Source organism: Cuculus canorus, chromosome 4 (genome assembly GCF_017976375.1).
Source record: "Cuculus canorus isolate bCucCan1 chromosome 4, bCucCan1.pri, whole genome shotgun sequence".
Lineage (NCBI taxonomy): Eukaryota > Metazoa > Chordata > Aves > Cuculiformes > Cuculidae > Cuculus > Cuculus canorus.
In genome coordinates this window covers 17,084,596-17,102,965 of record NC_071404.1, presented here as the reverse complement: position 1 = coordinate 17,102,965, position 18,370 = coordinate 17,084,596, and the positions used below count along the sequence as shown (strand labels likewise).

Below are 18,370 nucleotides of genomic sequence, written 5' to 3'. Positions count from 1 at the left end.
CTCCTGTAAGTAGACTCTTTAGCACTGCTCAGCATCAGTGCCGAGATCTTCTTGACCAGACTTGAGAGCCAACGGCCCACCAAGAGCCATCAGCACTCAGTGCTAGGAGACCGCACCTGTATTTCTGTACTGGAGGTAGGGAGTACTGTGGTACAGCAATAATGCAGGAACACTGCAGCTAGTTTATCTTTACATTCTTAGTTCAACAGAAAATGCCTATTTTCAACATCTACAAATGAAATAAAATAGATCACCGCTCTATTGCATTGGTTTATCTACAATATAAAAGCTCTTGTAATTTTTGGTGGTAAAGGAAATAAAATAGCCCAGAACACTCTTCTATGCCACAGAGTAGTGGTAGTAAATCCTAGGGGTTCAGATTCATCTTCCATGTACAAGCCGTATTCGTTAACAACTGTACCTTGTAGTCTCCTAGCTGTTTTTGCAGCTCTGCCTGGTGGTCATCTTCTACATCTTTGCCTTGGTTTTGTTCTAGCAGTGGCAGAAAGTTACGTAGGGTAGAGGTGCAGTATCTGTTCCAACGAGTTAGATGCCTTGGTCTCCATTCCATAATCTTGTCTTTTAATATTTTTTCAATCCTGCAATAAAATACACTGATTATTACAAATCCAGTGTTTACCAGACACCTGAACTGATCTCCCATGACAAGTTTAGTACAGATTACAGGGAACACAAATGATCTCAGTTAAATTTACTGCTACCTAAAAGCCCAGAAAAGCCATGCCACCATAGCTCTGTGGTGCCTGCACACTCCATAACACAATGGGAGGCCTGGGGCTTGCAACCCTTTTTTAGTTTACATGCTCTCTGCTCAGCCCTCTACAACATTTTGCTTATTAGAAAAGTGGCACAGCAACGCTTGATGAGTTCTTTCTATCTGGTAGTCTCTAATAAGGAATATTTAAGAGTCCTGTGAACTACAGCTTCTGATCATTATTTTTTTTTCAGGCCATCCTCAGTTCCTAGCATTGAAACAGGTGTTTAGAACATATGTAAGATGCTCCACCTCTAGTGCTCAGCACTGACAGCATTTGTTTTGGAGGTAGAATTACCTGCCCTGTAGTTCCAACGCAGCAGCCTTGTCCGAATGCTGATAAACTAATTCTTCAGGCTAGCAATAAACAAAAAAGTTTAAATATTAAAAAGCACAATCTCCTCTAGCTCTGCTGCAGTGTAACTTCAGGAGTTACTGCTTTAATGGTAGTGCAGTTGTTATTTGTCCTGAGATCTTGCATAGATATTTAAAGGACAATAGACGTATTCATTCTGTATAAAACCAAATACTTTGCCACATTGCTGCTTTCATTTCTTAAGGAGTGCCTGGGAAAATATTTTTTAACCCCCATGCCATTACATAAATATATTTAACCCTAAAAGTCTAAAGAACTTAGTCTCTGTTTCTTAATACAAGTATGTGATGTCTCAGCCCCTCAAATGAAGTTGGTAATAGATACGCTAATACCTGAATGCTGGAGAGACCAGGGTACATGAAGTTTCTTGAAAAGAAGGCCTTCCAAAGTTTTGGTTTGCTGATATCAAAATTTATCCTTACTGGGGAATCATATTCTTGCATATTAAACCAAATCTACAAGAAAACAAGTTTAACTTTTCAGCATATAATCACAGCTATAGAACACATTCTGCTTACGTGGCGATAAAATACTACACAATCTTGACCTCCTAAAACAGTTACCAGTGTGAGTTCATACAAAACATGGCAATCTTGTATAGTTACATGTGACGTGCAACTTTTGCAGTCTTCCATCAAAAGGGATGGTGCTGGTCTGTCACACCTTGTGCTTCCGAGTGTGGATTGAGACCAGATGAACGGAACTGCTGTCTGCAGTTGGCAGCTCCTCCTGCTGAATCTTTGTTTCCTCCAGTATTTCCAACAGCTCACCTACTGCACCATGGCAGTTTGTACACTTTCAGAAGCTTTTTGCCTTATCCCTTCAGCATCACACGGTGCTGGGTTACAGTACACTCCAGAGCTCCCACTGCTGTCCTGAGCTGCTTTCCACCCCTCTGGATTGCTACACAAGTTTTTTCCAAAGTCTGATGCAATTCTTCCAGAGGCCCAGCACAGCAGCTGTGGCTGTGACGCCCAGTGGCCGCTGCACCCCAGCACCAGTGCCATTTCAAGCTTATGACACACAATTAAAGTAGATATATGTAAAAGCTCTGTGTGTGCAACATTTTTATCACCAAGGGAAACTTATGTCTTGCACTCTACTTCTTTATAGCTATTCAGTGTGGTCATATGTTTGAGCCTAGTCCAAAGCGTGGAAGCGTTGTAGGCTTCTTGTTCAAAACCTTTAAATAACTGCCGCTAAGGCTACAAAATGTACCAACAATTAATGTGTCAGTGTTCTAATTATTATGTAACTGATGCTTACATAATAATTCTTCTTCCTTCCCCTGCTGGCAATGAAGTGGTATCGCTCTGCTGGCAGCCTACCTGCTCAGTCAGGGGTAGATTGCAGTTAGTTGCTCTGAAAGATGTTACTGAGTTCTGGAGTTCAGGATTAACCGAGTGGGTTGTTGATGCTTAAGTCCTTAGTTGCTTCTTCCAGCAATTAACAATTAAGTTACATTTTTCTAAACTGTAGGTTAAGAACTACTTCAAAAAGAAAAAAAAAAAAAACCCAAACAGATTTAGCTACTCCTCAGAGTGAAAGACAGAACTGACACTTTCAAAAAAAATATGCCTTAGAATATTAAACTCTTATCCAAAGTCTTGTGTTTACAATAAAATCTCAGAACTTATAATGCATAACACTTTGAATGATTTCTCCAGGTATGTTTTCAATAACAGAAAGTAAAAGCAAATGTTTGCTGTATTTTGGTGCACAACAGAATCTTGACCCACTGTTTCCTTATTGTGGTTTCAAAAATACAAGGAACAAACTTTGAAACCAAGCTTTTTTTAAACACAGCTCCTGTTTCCTCAGTTTCAGGCTTCCACATGTCTCTCTGTCTCATTATCGTGTCCCTGTTTCTGTCCCCAGAAGCTGAGGGTTGGCTTCCAGCCAGAGGAGGGCATTCAGCTGGCAGGAAGCTGCACAGCCTTTCTGTCCCTCCTGCCACAAGCTCAGCTCTGCCCCATGCTGTGGCCTTTAGTTCACCTGCCCCGATTTGCACAGCTCTTCCAATGTCTTCTCTCTCCCCTGCTGCTAGCTCTCAGGGCTTCCAGCCACACAATGAATAATCTATTGTGAACAGGCACTAGTGTTTCTTGTCTTTACAGCAAATAAACAGGAGACTTGATGCCAGGCAAAAGATCAACACAGTTTTTGTGCTTTGTAATGCCAGCTCCCTGTTTTGCACGCTGGACCATTCAGGACTATGCCTGCCGTTATCTATGTAATTCATCTGACTTCTTTCAATATGCTTTATTTTTCATTTCTCAGTTACATTTCACCTGCAACCTATTAACTTCGCTGAATTACTACTCCTCAACTAAGCAGTCAAACTTACTATATTCTTAGACCATGCAGGATGGAAAATACATAAGTAAAACCCAGTCACAAAAATTTTATGCATGAATGTCATGATCCACCTAACTACTGATTAAAAAAATGTTCTTATTTAAAGTAGCTGAAAAACCTATTAAAGATTGAATAATTCACTAATAGTACAACAGCATAAATATAGTTATACTGATGAATAAATGTATAAGGTGAAGAATAATATCAAGTTATCAGCTCTTATGTGTATAGAAATGTGGCAAGACTGGGTACACTTACATTATCACAGCTGATCAGACAATGCACGTTTTGTAAAGGGCAGAAAGTATCACACTGCCCATAAAAACATCCAGTACTGGGATTCCAAATTACATACTGACTTTGTTCCAAAGTTAATACATACGCAGTTGGTCCCTAGGAAAAAGAAATAAGTCTGAGAAAGATGTTTTAGAACTGGCTACATAGACAGCATGCTTAGTATTGTTTGGAATACTGAATTTTTACTATTAACAGTACTTTTTAGGGAAAACTGGTTGGAAGAATTTAGAGGTTCATTACAACTCAACCAACTAACACACAATAATGTGTTCTCCATGTCTCATGTGGCTGAGAAATTTTACACATACACAGCCCCAAGCCGTTCTCAAAATATAGAGGTCCAGCTATGTGATGAACTGATGTGAAACTCCATATAAAGGAATATTTAAAGCATGCTACTTAAATATCAGCATGTCCTACTTGGCTATGGCCACAACTCCCATCAGTGGGCAATCTCCAAGCACTTTATGCCTCATCCAGCAGCCTTCCCTCATACAAGCACATAAGGAATTTACCAGCTACCTTTTTATATTCTATACCAGGAATCCCTAAACTGCTCTTCCCTTTTCTTGTCATCTTCTCTCACATTTTCCAGGTATCAGGAAATACCTGGAATTATAACCTCTCCTTACAGGATGCATAAGCTGAACGCTTTATTAAGGATTACCATCTCCAGCAGATCTGGAGCGGAAGGGATGTACCTGAAGACCTGTTCCTGCCACTGCAGTATCTCAGAACATGCTGAAGAAACTCATCTTGACAGGGAATTTTACCAAAAGTCTGTTCAGCAAAACATTCAGTTGTGCTTGGTAATTTGAGATACTAATAGTGGAAATTTACATTACAGTCTTACTAGCACTTTGAAAAGGGCAGCACTGTATACTTTGAAATCTGAGTGCTTCCCTGAGAACAAAAGTATCTCTAAGGGGCATGAGAATCTAAATGTTTTAGTTCTTAGCCAGGCTGAGCTAGGCTGCTGCCATAGGAGGCTCCAGCTATGACAGGACACTCAACAGCCCAAGGCAAAGCTGACTGCCTAACCTGCCTGAAGGCAGATGAAGATTGATTTGTTGAGCCCAAACAGATCTATTATTGCTCTTGCTCCATTTTTGCCATCAGCTGGAGAGACAATTACATATCAGTAAGAATCCCTGCAAGCCCCTAACCTTCTCTGGCCACCTCTCCACCCTTACCCAGTCCCACCCCAACTCTGTTACAGGCTATGTATTCACAACTGAGAAGCTGAATGGGCTGTCTCCATTCTCTTTGTCCTGGACACACCACTTACAAAAGCTAAAGTCCACTGAATGTTTGCAGATGCTTGGTAATGCGCTACAAGGATGACAGCTACTACAAGATTAAGTGTGGAAGCATAGGTCAAGAAAAAACCCCAGACAATACTTATACTAAGATATACTTTCAACTTATATTTTTTGCTCTCTGAAAAAAGTCAAGTTCCTGCAGCATCACTGTTTAGATAACTTCCTGGAAAAACATGCCAGCAAGAAACAGTTCTATCCATTGGTGAGAAACAAAGACTTCATAGAATAAAAGTTAATATTCAAACTAATTGAAAAAATACTTTTACCTCAGGAATAGCATTTCCAATGATAAGCCAGGCTTTTTTCCCCATACCAAGAAAATAATTACACAAGAGCACGGCGTGTTCTTCCTCATCTCCCGCCAGAAGATAAAGAAATTGCTAATGGAGATACAAGGAAAAAAAAATAAATCTTTCTATGCAGTTATCAACTGTGTTTTCAACTTTGAACTTTTAATAATATTTCTTAACGCTTACGGAGCAAGAGTCCTCCCAGATCTTTGCAACCAATCTTTATTGTTTATTTGGCACTGTTTCAACATGCAGTACAAAGAGTGAATGCTGTGAAAATCAATGATACAGATCTGAGACTTTACCTCAAGAACTAAGGTCTTTGTCTTCTGAGTTGACAGATTTACTTGTACGTGAGCGAGAAGGCTAAATATTTGCTGGATCGATGGACTGAGGGCAACCGCATGGGGTTCAACAAGGTCAAGTGCTGGGTCCTGCACTTGGGTCACAACAACCCCAATGCAACACTGCAGGCTTGGAGATGATGGCTGGAAAACTGACTCGTGGAAAAGGACCTAGGGTTGCTAGTTGATAGCTGGCTGAACATGAGCCAGCAGCGTGCACAGGTGGCCAAGAAGGCCCACAGCATCCTGGCTTTTGTCAGAAACTGTGTGGCGAGCAGGACCAGGGAAGTGATTGTGCCCCTGTACTCAGAGCTTGGGAGGTTGCACCTCGAGAACTGTGTTTAGGTTTGGGCCTCTCAGTACAAGAACAGTGAAGCACTGGAGCGTGTCCACAGAAGGGCAGTGAAGCTGGTGAACAGTCTGGAGCACAAGTCTTATAAGGAGTGGCTGAGGGAACTGGGGTTCTTTAGTCTGGAGAAGAGGAGCTGGAGGCGAGACCTTTGTTGCTCTTTACAAGTATCTGAAAGGAGGATGTAGCGAGGTGGGTGTTGGTCTCTTCTCTCAAGTAAGAAGTGACAAGATGAGAGGAAATGGCCTCAAGTTGTGTCAGGGGAAGTTTAGCCTGGATATTAGGGAGAATTTCTTCATGGAAAGGGTTGTCAAGCATTGGAACAGGCTGCACAGGGAAACGGTTAAGTCACCATCCCTGGCGGTATTTAGAGATGTGTAGATGTGGTGCTTAGGGAAATGGTTTAGTGGTGGACTTGGCAGTGTTAGGTTTATGGTTGGGACTTTTCCAACATAAACAATTCTGTGAAATATCCCATTATTGCTGAGACTAAATGCAGTGTAGTTTCTTTGAACTACAATGATCAGTTTTAAGTTTAGTTTTAAACCCATTCTGGATTGGTTTATTACCAAGGAAACCAGGAAAAGTTTAAAGCCCTAAGCATTCTTAAGGTCAATCAACTGCAACCTATCAGATACACTGCTGAGGGATAGGATGCCATCCAGAGGGACCCTGACAAGCTGGAGAAGTGGGCTTGTGAAAACCACGAGGTTCAACAAAGCCAAGGGCAAGGTCCCACACCTGGGTCGGGGCAACCCTCAGTATCAATACAGGTTGGGTGATGATGTGATTGAGAGCAGTCCTGTTAAGAAGGACTTGGGGGTGCTGATTGATGAGAAGCTCGACATGAGCCAGCAATGCGCGCTCTCAGCCCAGAAGGCCAACTGAATCCGGGGCTGCATCAAAAGAAGCGTGGCCAGCAGGCTGAGGGAGGTGATCCTCCCCCTCTACTCCACTCTTGTGAGACCTCATCTGAAGTATTGTGTCCAGTTCTGGAATTCTCAACATAAGAAGGATATAGAACTGTTGGAACAGGTCCAGAGGAAGGCCATAAAGATGATCAGAGGTCTGGAGCACCTCTGCTATGAGGACAGGCTGACAGAGTTGAGGCTGTTCAGTCTGGAGAAGAGAAGGCTCCAAGAAAACCTTATAGTGACCTTCCAGTACCTGAAAAGGGCCCACAAGAAAGCTGGGGAGGGACTTTTTACAAGAGCATTTAGTGATAGAATGAGGGGGAATGGCTTTAAATTGGAAGTGGGAAGATTTAGACTAGACAAAACAAAGAAATTCTTCGTGATGACAGTGGTGAGGCACTGGAACAGGTTGCCCAGGGAAGTGGTGGATGCCCCCTTCCCCTGGAATTGTTCAAGGCCAGGTTGGATGAGGCCTTGGGCGGTGCAATCTAGCAGGGGATGTCCCAGCCTACGGCAGAGGAGTTGGAACTGAATTATCTTTACAGTCCCTTCAAACCCAAACCATTCTATGATTCTATGGAAGATAATTTTTGCTCACATCAAGAGGAGCAACTTTTCTCAAGCTTTGGTCTTTGAAATAAATGGCTTATAAAGAAAAATAATCCTCGTAGTAATAGAATTGCTTAATAATTTAGGTCTGAAGGGACCTCAAAAGCTCATCTGATACGATCTCCTCCCAAAAGCAGGGGCTGTTAGGATGTTACATCACATTCCAGAGGATAAAGAACTTGTTTAATGCATTACTTACGTCTGATGTACTCCATAAATCACAAATTCCAGCAAATGATACAGTATCTGGCAAAAAAGGTATCAAAGCAACGTATCGAGCCACCAGTTCCTGCAAGAAAACAAAACAGAGCAAGTCACCCCTTCAATTCATGACATGGATATTTAACATTATTATTATACCAGATGTGAAGCACAGTGCTGTGTCCACAGATATCAATGACAGAACATTGACTAACCTCATTACAGTTAGCTCATTTTAGAACTTCTATTAAAGACTGATATGATTTACTCCCACTAAGGCTGGGAATAATTATTTGTCTTTTAATGGACAATACTCATTAATATACCTGTTTTTTCCCAGAGAAAATAAATATCCTTTTCCAGCATCAAAACGGACAGACTTAGTCACTACTCCCTTATTTTATATCTCTAGTTTTTCCTTTACAAAAAGCACAGATATATAGCAAACATTTTAAGTGCCTCCCTCACACAAACACACACATTCTGAAATCTATATCCCAGAAACTTCACCACTTACTGCTGCTGTCTGAGAGTTATCTGGGACGGCATCAAGAAGTTCCTGTGGAGGATTCAGAGGTTTGATATATCTGGTAATAAAAACTGTTTTGCCATTGAGGTCAATTACAGTTGTTAGGCACTGGCGGCTTGGAAACTTTGATGTACATTCAGCTTCATACTTTTCTGCTGCCTGGAGCAATTTCTCATCTTCCTGGGTATCAAACTTTTTCAAAAGACAGGAGAATTTATACAAAGTTATTTTATTTATAATTTGGGTTTAAGTCTTTACTAGCCTCATTTCTCAATTTACAGGAGCATAAAAAGAACGTAAAATTCTTTCATAATAGTATTTTGAAATTTTCTTGTAGTATATACATTGGCTCACAGACACATAAGAAAGGTAATGGAAAATTAGGCAATTTGCATTTACTCATGAATACATGTAATGACCTGCATGTATAGCTGGCTTTATTAAAGCACTGAAAATGTAGTGAAAGTTATAGCCAAGTAAACTTGCAGTGATGAGTATTTTACACCACATATTAATTAAAGGGTAAACAATTATGGTCAGGTACTAATCCTACATGCTATTCACACCACACTCCATTAAAACCACAACTGAGGTTATGCACAAAATCCTAGTCATTTTTATATAAATAATACTGCAACAACCCTGCAAAATGCCAAAATATTTGCAGAGTAAATTTATAATAAATTTAGTAATAATAAAGTAATTTATAGATAAATCCTTATAAGTTAGACTTGTCTAGAATTTTAATGCTTTAAGATGAGATTTTGTAGCAGTAAATCGAAGACTCCAAAGCACATACTAATTATATAACAATGACAATTATTTGCTCATACATCACCTAAGATGTCATCCTTTAAAGGTCTCAGGATCACCCAAAATAGTTTTTTACATTTACTTAGAATCCCTTCTGTAATTCTAGTGGTGCTCAGAATCGAAGTTCATCCTTCATAATATTTTTGTTCAAAATAAGCCACTAACAAGAGGTAAAACATCTAGGCAGGACCCTGCAGCTAAACCTCTGAGTTAGCAGAGAAGGCACACAGTAGTGATCCTTCTCAACCATAATTAAGAGCCAAAATACACAGCCTCTGGCACTTTGTAAATTTAAAGGTAGTAATCCACTGCAAATATTATTGACAAATAAACAACTACTATGCCAGAATCAAGTAATGCAAAGTTCAAAAAGATTGCTGAATGGCACAAACCCAAGCTAAATCTTAAACAGGAAACAACAGGAATATCTCAACTAATTTAATTTAGTAATATTGTACCTTCTTAAGCATTTCATTCATCTATATAGAGATTCAGGAAGGACAGCAAGAATGAGAGGAAAAAATAGGTAAAGAAACAAAGGTAACGTAAAATTAAACTAAAATTAAGGTTAGTATCCTAGAACGCTATACTAGTATTTAAAATTACTTAACTACAGAAGGAATGGCTGGGAATAGGAACAAAGGATAGCAAAAATATTTAGTCAGGTTTTGTCATTTTATGCCAAACATTTTCTATAATAAGTACATATGTTTATTTGGGGAGTTGCAGTACAAAATAATTACTTTTCCAGTCAGAGTTAGAATACACACACACGTCACTTTAGTAGTGTTATTGTATACAGATTTCATTAGATACATATCACCTAAAACAGGACAGTCTCTTTAACAAATTTGGTCCTATTTTACTGAGATTCCTCTAACATGAAATTATATTTTATTGTTTTCTATTTATACTGCTTTGAAAAAAATGGTTTATTTGAAAATCCTGAACAACGTTTGCTAAAGAAATAACTTGGTTTGGCTTAGTATTCAAGGCAAACAAATCATCTGCTGCTAAGTAAAATTTTTACTAGGTTAAAAAAAAATCTGATAAAACTCCTACTGATTTATTAAACACAACTGTTTTTTCACTCTTCTTCCAATTACAGAAAACAGATCTTATGCACCAGTTGTTTTCTTACTTCAGCAACGTTTTCCTTATTCCTGGTTTTATTTTGAATGCACTTCAGTGACAATGCATACTTTTTTTGGTACAGTTTAATTTTGACAGAATCATAAAGCAGCCCAGATACGATTACCTCGCACCCTGTTCAATCACGTCTTGAAAAACCTCCAGTGGTGGGGACTCTCCCATGTCCCTGAAGAGGCTGTTCAAGTGAATGATTGCTCTACTATAAAAAAATGTCTTTCTTACATCAAGATTAATCCTCTCTCCGCGTACCTTGTACCCATTGCCCCTTGTCTTCTCAGTGTGACTCCTTGTGAGAAGCTCTGACATGTAGTACTTCTTGCTACTTAAACAGATCTTATTTACAAGACCATAATTTAACAAGAAAAAGGATTTTAGAATGCAGCATACAATGCTATATTTATTCTGAAAAAAACAATCACAATAGACCTGTCTCTCTAGTTCCTGTTTGTCTCTAATAGCCAGTGTAGCACTGAGATTGAAAAGAATAAACTGCTCTTTGTGCATGAAAAATATACATCCTTGTTGAATTCATCTCAAAATAATCGCATAATGTTACATAAAATAGCAATCAGAGTATGTGTTTTAATTACATATTGCTGTTAGGGTGAGGCACTTCTGGTTTAGTAAAATAACTGAAAAATGACAGCTGCTGTTCAGAAATAATTATCTTCAAGATCTGGAGGCATGCATGAAGCCATAAATAATAGATGCTGTATCTGAAGTGTATAAACACAGAAGCAAGAAAATATTATGTTTGCACCTGCCACCTCCTTTTTGTCCACTGTTCACAAATACTCACATGAATACTTCATTGTTTGCAGAAGTAAATGGAAAATTACATACAGATAATGAATGCAAATTTGCTTTATATTAAACTGGAACTAGAGACTTGGTGAGTTATTTCTCATGCACTAAGTGTCCACCTAACTTAATGGTGCATCCAATTAAACTGGGCTCAGCTAAGAAATCTGAAGTAGAAGACTCAGAATTTGGATTAATGTCTTCCCATACTCGTATTCAGGTTCTTTGGTACACTGAGCATACCTATTTACATGCATCTCAAGAACAGCACCACTGGAAACAAAAAGCAAGAATATGGTGACTTATTGATTAGTTACCTTTTCTCTGACTGACTCTCCAGGAATGAGCTGTGGTTCAATCGTAATAAACAGTGTTATATATGTACCCTCACTCAGATTTCGCACAGAATCATAACCTCTCTCGATTCCCAGGTTCTTTTCTTTGCTGTAGCCAAGGAGGACTGGAGGAACATTCACCTTAAATGTACCATCAATCTAAAACATAGAGAAATACTTCTTATTAAAAAAGCAAAACTTCCTTCTCAAATGCATTTGCTACTTGTATGCGAATATTTTATTGCTTTGATTTCTTCATTACTTTGAATAACAAAACAATAAAATGAGAGAATGAGACAGACACTGATTAACCATGGGAAAAACATGAGACATCTCACTGTTAAATGTATCAATTAGAATTGGATTTCAGCCTCTCCTGCATATTACAGACACAAATATTTAATGTAAAGGAAATCATGCACACTAGTTCTTAGAGAAAGAAAGAGTGCTAGCCTTTCACTGTTTTTCTTTCAAACAGCGATCTCCACATGGCACTGTTTACCTGGAAAAATGACAAAATGACAAAATGACAAAATACAGGTTGTAGGACTACAATTCTGAAGGCAGCATCATTCCAACAGGCCTTTTCCTATGTCTGAGTGATGTGGGAAGGATGATCCAGAATCTCACAGTTCAATACCTTCCACACAGAAGCTGCTGATGGTTCTTCAGTCCAACTGGAACTGGGCCCATTCAGCCACCTTCCCCACGGAAGAGTGCTCTGACACACTCATCAGCCCTTCGCACCTCCCTCTGCCACCACACGCAGAAGATAAGGTCTTTCTGGACAGTCCTGTCCAACAAGAAATGGCATGCCTCACGCTTGCTCAGGTGAGTCTCAACAGTGGAAGTACACAGATTTAAGAGCAAAGCAAGAAAGTTAACCTCTTGGTTTGCACAGAATTCAGATGACTGCCATGAGGAAAGACAATTTCAGTGGACGCTGAAGATGAACAAATGACTCACTGGGCTGGCCCATTAAACATTTAAAAACAAAATTAAGTTTTGATGAGGAGAAAACTCTAAATAAATCACACAGAATTTCTGCTGCAGTAGAGTAGAACAGAGTGAAGAAATGCTGCATTTGCTACTGAAATGTAATGGCTAGATGGACTTTGATATAATCACTGGACTGATCAGGCTTTCTAAAATTTGGTAAGAAATACTGTTCATATGAAAAGAATCTCTAATGGTGGCAAGATCCATGCTGGCACTCACATTATGCTTAGGGAATCACGAACTGCAAGACCTCCTTGAAGAGAGTCTGGAGTGCCTCTGACAAGAAATCTGGAGCTACTGGTTCTACAACAGAAAGACTGATAGACCAACAAGAAGTATGAAGAAGAGAAGTTGACATTGGTATTGGCAATCCTCAAAGATGGATTATAGGCTGTATATACGTCATTATTCACAAGCAGTCTAGTAAAATGTCTCAGTCTTTCAGGACTGCAGGCAGACATTTCTCAGGTGAATTTCACAGTTAGCATGGAACACTTACCTAAATAGACTAAAGGATCTAGCTCTTTCTTGTTTGTTGACCTCTAACAACAGTAGTCACATTACATGACACTGTATGCACAGGATGGCCAAAGACTCATGAAAAGGAGACTAGACTTTTTTACTACTTACAACTTTGAAGTCAACAAAAGCTTCTTTCCATAGGGCACCACTACCCTCAACCACCTGAATTCACTGATTAATCTCCCAAGCTGAAGATAGCATTTTATCAGTAATCTAGCAGAAGCAAGTGGACTAGCGCTGGTTAGGCATACACTGTCCAAAATTTCTCAGCAATTAAAAGAATCAACTCCATGCTTTCTCAAATCCTGTGACAATTATGACTTGCGAACAGAGTCCAAGAAAACCACTTTGCACTCCAACCACTGCACTTAAATTAAATAAGGCCCCTACAGACTTATCTTCCACTCAAAGAATCCAGGAGACTCACAGTATGACTTAAAATCCTTAAGGTTCTGAGAAGTGAGGCATATAGCCAGAGCAAATCAAGATGACATTAGGCATGTAACTGATGTCAGAATCTTCATGAAGTAAGAAACAGACTTCTGTGATATGATGACTTGATCTTGCATGAAAGCAACTGCCCTGCAGATCAGGACTCCTACATCAAGATTAAAAGTCATTAGGACTATTGATTTAGTTACATAAAAAAAAAAAAAAGTCCAGGATTGGTGGCTGGACAAAACCCATGCCTTTCCCCAGTGAAGAACTGCCTGTTTTACGATCACTCTCATAACGAAAAGTTGGTATCACTTGAAGAAAGGTTTTCCTGAAAAGTTCTAAAAATAGAGGAAAGAACGGAGAGGGAGAGATAAAAGCGAAAATTTAGTGATTGATGGAAAGTGTGAAAAAAAGACTACATAGGTCAAGTTTCCTATCAGCTATCTAGGTGATATTCCTATTTGTAGTTCGCCTATGTAAGCCGTGCAATGCCAGAAATCTGACAAAATCATCTAAAGAATTTGCACTTTTAACTTCATTACTGAAGGAAGCCAGGTGTGTTGTCATTGCAGAAGTATGTTTGTCTATCACCGCTCCCTTCAAAATTTTGAACTTGCGACAAATACCAAATTTGACAAAAAACAGCAGCTTCAAAGACATTTTCAAACAATTTGATAAAAATAAACCAACAGGTACAGAAAACATCAATAAATCTGACATTCCATTACCAGCCCCTTTCTATTCTCCATTTTTGTATTTTAAGAAATTTACTCCAAGTGACTGACGCTTACCCTTGCTTGAAAATATATCGTAGTAAATGGAATCTTAACAGAACCCAGCCAGTGTCTCTCAACATGAGTACGGATTCCAATTCCTCTTTCAGGATCATCCTATTAAAAAGTTGCCCAACATAAAACTGTAAGACAGCTTCACCTCCTTTAATTCAACCAACAATTGATTCAAGGCATTAATAAAAATTCTGTATTGTCTGAACAGTTCACCCTAAGTTCAGTTACTCGTATGACAATGATTACTCTGTATGTCTTTCAAGCATGTGAGATGCTGAACAAATACAAGACCACCATGGTTCATGATATAACAGGCTTGCATTTCAGGGTTCAACTCCTGCATAACCTGTGATGGACAACTCAAAAAGCTGATGAGGAGCCCACAGAAGTCTTTTCAGACAAAGTAAGCTAAGTTATGGTCTTGTAATGAAATATTCTATTAGTATTTAGAAAGGCTTTTTGAAGCTTATTCTATGAAAAATCTAACCAAACTTTGTGGAATAGAAGCATTGTTTACACGTGTACTGCCTATCAGGGATTTCCAAATCTAGCATGATCAGCCTACTTGTTACTTAAAAAAGAAAAATCTTTAAAGGCTAGAGTGACATCTAAGTTTCAAGACTGTACCTTTCTTCCTTCAGCTGCATCAAATTCCATTTCACTTTTGAGGACAGAATTCTGTTCTCAGTTAGATATGTTCATTATTTATTTTTGGGTTATATTTTCAACAACAAAGAGTGCATTTCTGCGCACACTGAAGCGACTGGGAAAGCTTTCACTGGTTTCAACAGGGGAAGGAGCTATGCCAACACTGAGCACTTACAAAAATGACTTGTTACTAGCACTTGCAATTTTTCTCTCATTCCAAAAAAATTAATATATACAACTAAAAGTTTTATTTTCACCAAACAGCTTGTAAAAATAGGATGAGACAGAGCATAATTTTTATGCTCTGATAGTAAATAAAAGATACATGAACTGCGATCATTAATCTGGAATTTAGTAAAAATCTTGAAGCTCGAGAAGAATGGAACTCGGGTCACAATTCACATGTTTCCTCTCAACTTAATATCTCCAATTTCACTAAATATCAGTAAAATCAATTACATACACATGTTCAGCTCTAGCAGCATATTATATACCACAAGTTTAATTTGTACTGACAAAGGTTAACACTGTAAAGTCTGTTCTCTCTAACAATCTTGTAGTATTGAGTAGACATAAAACTTTAAGGAATGAAAAAATACAGAAAAACGAGGCACAGAAGGGTGGAAGCTATTACAAGGAAAAGTCTTGTTCTGTCAACTTAAAAAAGACCGTAATATTCTGTAATGTGCACTGTCGTTCAATTATGAACTCACTTCTGCAGCGTCATGAAGCACTTCATCAAAAACATTAATGAAGACCTCGTCCTTCACTGACTGCAAACTGTGGGTGCTGTAGTCACCATTGGGAGCTCTGAAAAGGTTACATAAAAAAAAAATGTGATTTAAATATGAATAAATTTGCATTCTCAAATTATATCATTATTACTCAGAAATAATTTGATTTCATTTTGCCACACCGAAATGGAAGCTCAAGTTCTTCATTCCAGTTGGGGTTCGGACCCTCTGCTGTTGTTGTCCGGCAGACTGTTCGCTGAAAAGAAACTTCTACAAAAGGACGGACTAAATCCTGTAAATACAGATCAAAACAAATGAAACAGACCTCCATAAAAAGCCATAAGAATATACTAAATGACACGTTTTCACATATTTAGAGAAATAAATGTATGCTTTTCTGAGATCAGGCTGGTCCAGCTCCAATGAAACTTTATTACACCTTAAATATTGCCCTTCTCAGGCTTCTAAGCATTTATGAAGCTTTTAAAACTATTTTGTATGTTAGCATTTCCAAAAGAGTACATGTAATCAGAATACTTGACATATTTATATATGCCAGCAAAAACACCTTTTCCCCTGACAGTGGGAAAGCTACTGGCTATCTTATCAAAGAAGGTAACTAAAACAGAACATGTGATCCATACAGCAGTGGAAAAAAGAGCACCTGCATCCTCTGATCTGTAATCCAAGAACCCTACTGCTACAATCCTGCTTGCTCCAAAACTGGCCCCTGTTACAGATAAGCAACTCCTACTAGACACAACAAACCCCTAATGTGATTAGAAATGCCTTATTGGAGCATTTCATTAGCGGTCAAATGCATATGGCAGAACCTTTTCTACCTTTCAAGAAATACTAATTTTGAAGGAAAATCCTAAGAAAAACATGAAAAAACCCTGAAGGGCTTCCACCTTCATTCAGGATGTTGATTGTAGTTCTCATAGCAAGTAAGTGTAGTTTCAGTATCTGCCATAAGAATGGCTGTGCTGGTTTAGACTAAGAGTGCACCAGGCCCAAAATTCATGCTGTGACAATGGCCACCAGAGGACACATACAGAAGAGTAAGAACAGAGCAGGCACCTGTGTATTTACTCCTATTACTTCTCCAGACTTCAACCATTTTCATAGGAAGGATTTTCCTAAGCCTGTAATGATTTTTCTACATAGTAACTCCCACTAGATCACTCTTCCAAATACTTGTCTGATATCCGCCTCAATTCAAGCAAACCTCTGTAGATCACAATGCACGTAAGCAGCTTCCCTGGGCACCTACTAACTGCTGCATGAAGAATCAGAACAGCTGGAAGGTGGGGAAGCCAACCTCACTAATAAGATCTCTCTCTCTCTGATGGCAAACTTCACTGTCTGTGGAAAAGAGGAATGCTCACATCTTCATGTTAAGAAAGTGTTAATTTTGTAATATACCTGTTTGAATGCCCAGTCTGGGCTACCAGCTGGGCTCTGAGCTGATGGAGAGGCTGCAAACATCTCACTGAAGGACCTCGAAGGTTTGGATGGTTGTTGAGGTTTGCTATGAAAGGAAACAAAACAACAAAAAATATGAATCCCTCATATTCTGCATTAACGACACAGAATTCTGAAAATATTTCTGATATTTTTATGTTACGACTTTAACCTTGGAAAGATATTTACTTGATCAAGTAACACAAAAAGAATGCCACAGAGGGATAGCAACTGTATAGCTCTTGTAAACCTCACTGCAAAAGTGTGTTTTGTGCCTGGAGGCTCTCTTTTCTAAAGAGCTTATCAACCCCACATTTTTTTTGCCTTCCCCGTACAATCTCTTTGAGCTACAGGTTTTTCAGTTCAAGGAGATGAATCCCCACAGAATCCTTAAACAGCACAGACTTCATAGTATTAAGGCAAGGCCTCTACGCAAAATGAAACCCCTATGAATATCACAAAATCGGCAGCCCACGAGTGAAATAAAATAAATGTTATTTATTTTTATAGTGTTTCCACATAACTTTTGTAATAACACCACAGAAGAGCTTATAAAAGAATAACTACTCATGAAGAAAGCTCAAAATAAGACATCATATAATCCAAAAAAGACTGAGAAGTTTAGTTATTTTTGTAATACTGATAATGAATTGAAATTTGCGTTCTTTCCTTTCTCTCCATGTTTCTGATATGAACTGCTTTTTTTCAGTATGAACTTCATTACAGAAATACAACAGAACCTTTATTATTGTGAAGAGAGAAAACAGCAGAAGATTCTAAATTCTGTATGCACAGTAATTGGTCAGCTTGAAAATACCTTAAATGCAAGGTGTATTATATTGGGAGAGAGAGATAACACTGCAGTAATACACTGCTTCTGGAACTGAACCAGACTGCTCAGAACTCCAGTATCTCTACATGACAAAGCACGCAGTGCCGGCATTGCCTTAATGTGCCTGAAGGTAATGGTCACCTTTAAAATTAATCAAAGCCAAATTAGGCTCAGTCCGTTAACTTAAAAAAAACAGTTCATGAAAGAGGACACCAAGATGCTACACCCAGGAGGCAAATACAGTATCTCAGAATAAAGAAATGGATTTTTTTAATATTTATTTTTGGTATTAAGTTATTTTGAATTAAATAAACTTTGAATTAAAATTGCCCAGAATATAACTGGGAGGTTATGCTTAAGGTACAATTCATCTTACTAGAGTTCTAATGTTGTCTAATGTTTTCTTCCTCAAGCAGATGAATGCAGTTTTTGGTAAAACATTTCTTGAATTCAGCAGCTATTGATAAATTATCTTATTAT

The 18,370-nt window shown here is 38.6% G+C and overlaps 1 protein-coding gene across 7 annotated transcripts in view; it reads right to left on the bottom strand.

The window, feature by feature from the left end:
- LOC104067723 (complement C1q tumor necrosis factor-related protein 7) overlaps positions 1 to 18,370 on the bottom strand; it is a 111,493-nt gene that overhangs the window by 5,382 nt on the left and 87,741 nt on the right. For all 7 annotated transcript variants that reach the window (XM_054065775.1, XM_054065776.1, XM_054065777.1 and 4 more), the window contains 12 exons: positions 17,020 to 17,125; positions 15,777 to 15,886; positions 15,574 to 15,670; positions 14,216 to 14,314; positions 11,448 to 11,624; positions 8,353 to 8,556; positions 7,834 to 7,923; positions 5,395 to 5,508; positions 3,768 to 3,902; positions 1,484 to 1,606; positions 1,074 to 1,132; positions 422 to 599 (listed from right to left, as the gene is read on the bottom strand). In XM_054065775.1, coding sequence (XP_053921750.1) covers positions 422 to 599; positions 1,074 to 1,132; positions 1,484 to 1,606; positions 3,768 to 3,902; positions 5,395 to 5,508; positions 7,834 to 7,923; positions 8,353 to 8,556; positions 11,448 to 11,624; positions 14,216 to 14,314; positions 15,574 to 15,670; positions 15,777 to 15,886; positions 17,020 to 17,125 — 1,492 coding nt within the window. The remainder of the gene's footprint in view (positions 1 to 421; positions 600 to 1,073; positions 1,133 to 1,483; positions 1,607 to 3,767; positions 3,903 to 5,394; positions 5,509 to 7,833; positions 7,924 to 8,352; positions 8,557 to 11,447; positions 11,625 to 14,215; positions 14,315 to 15,573; positions 15,671 to 15,776; positions 15,887 to 17,019; positions 17,126 to 18,370) is intronic.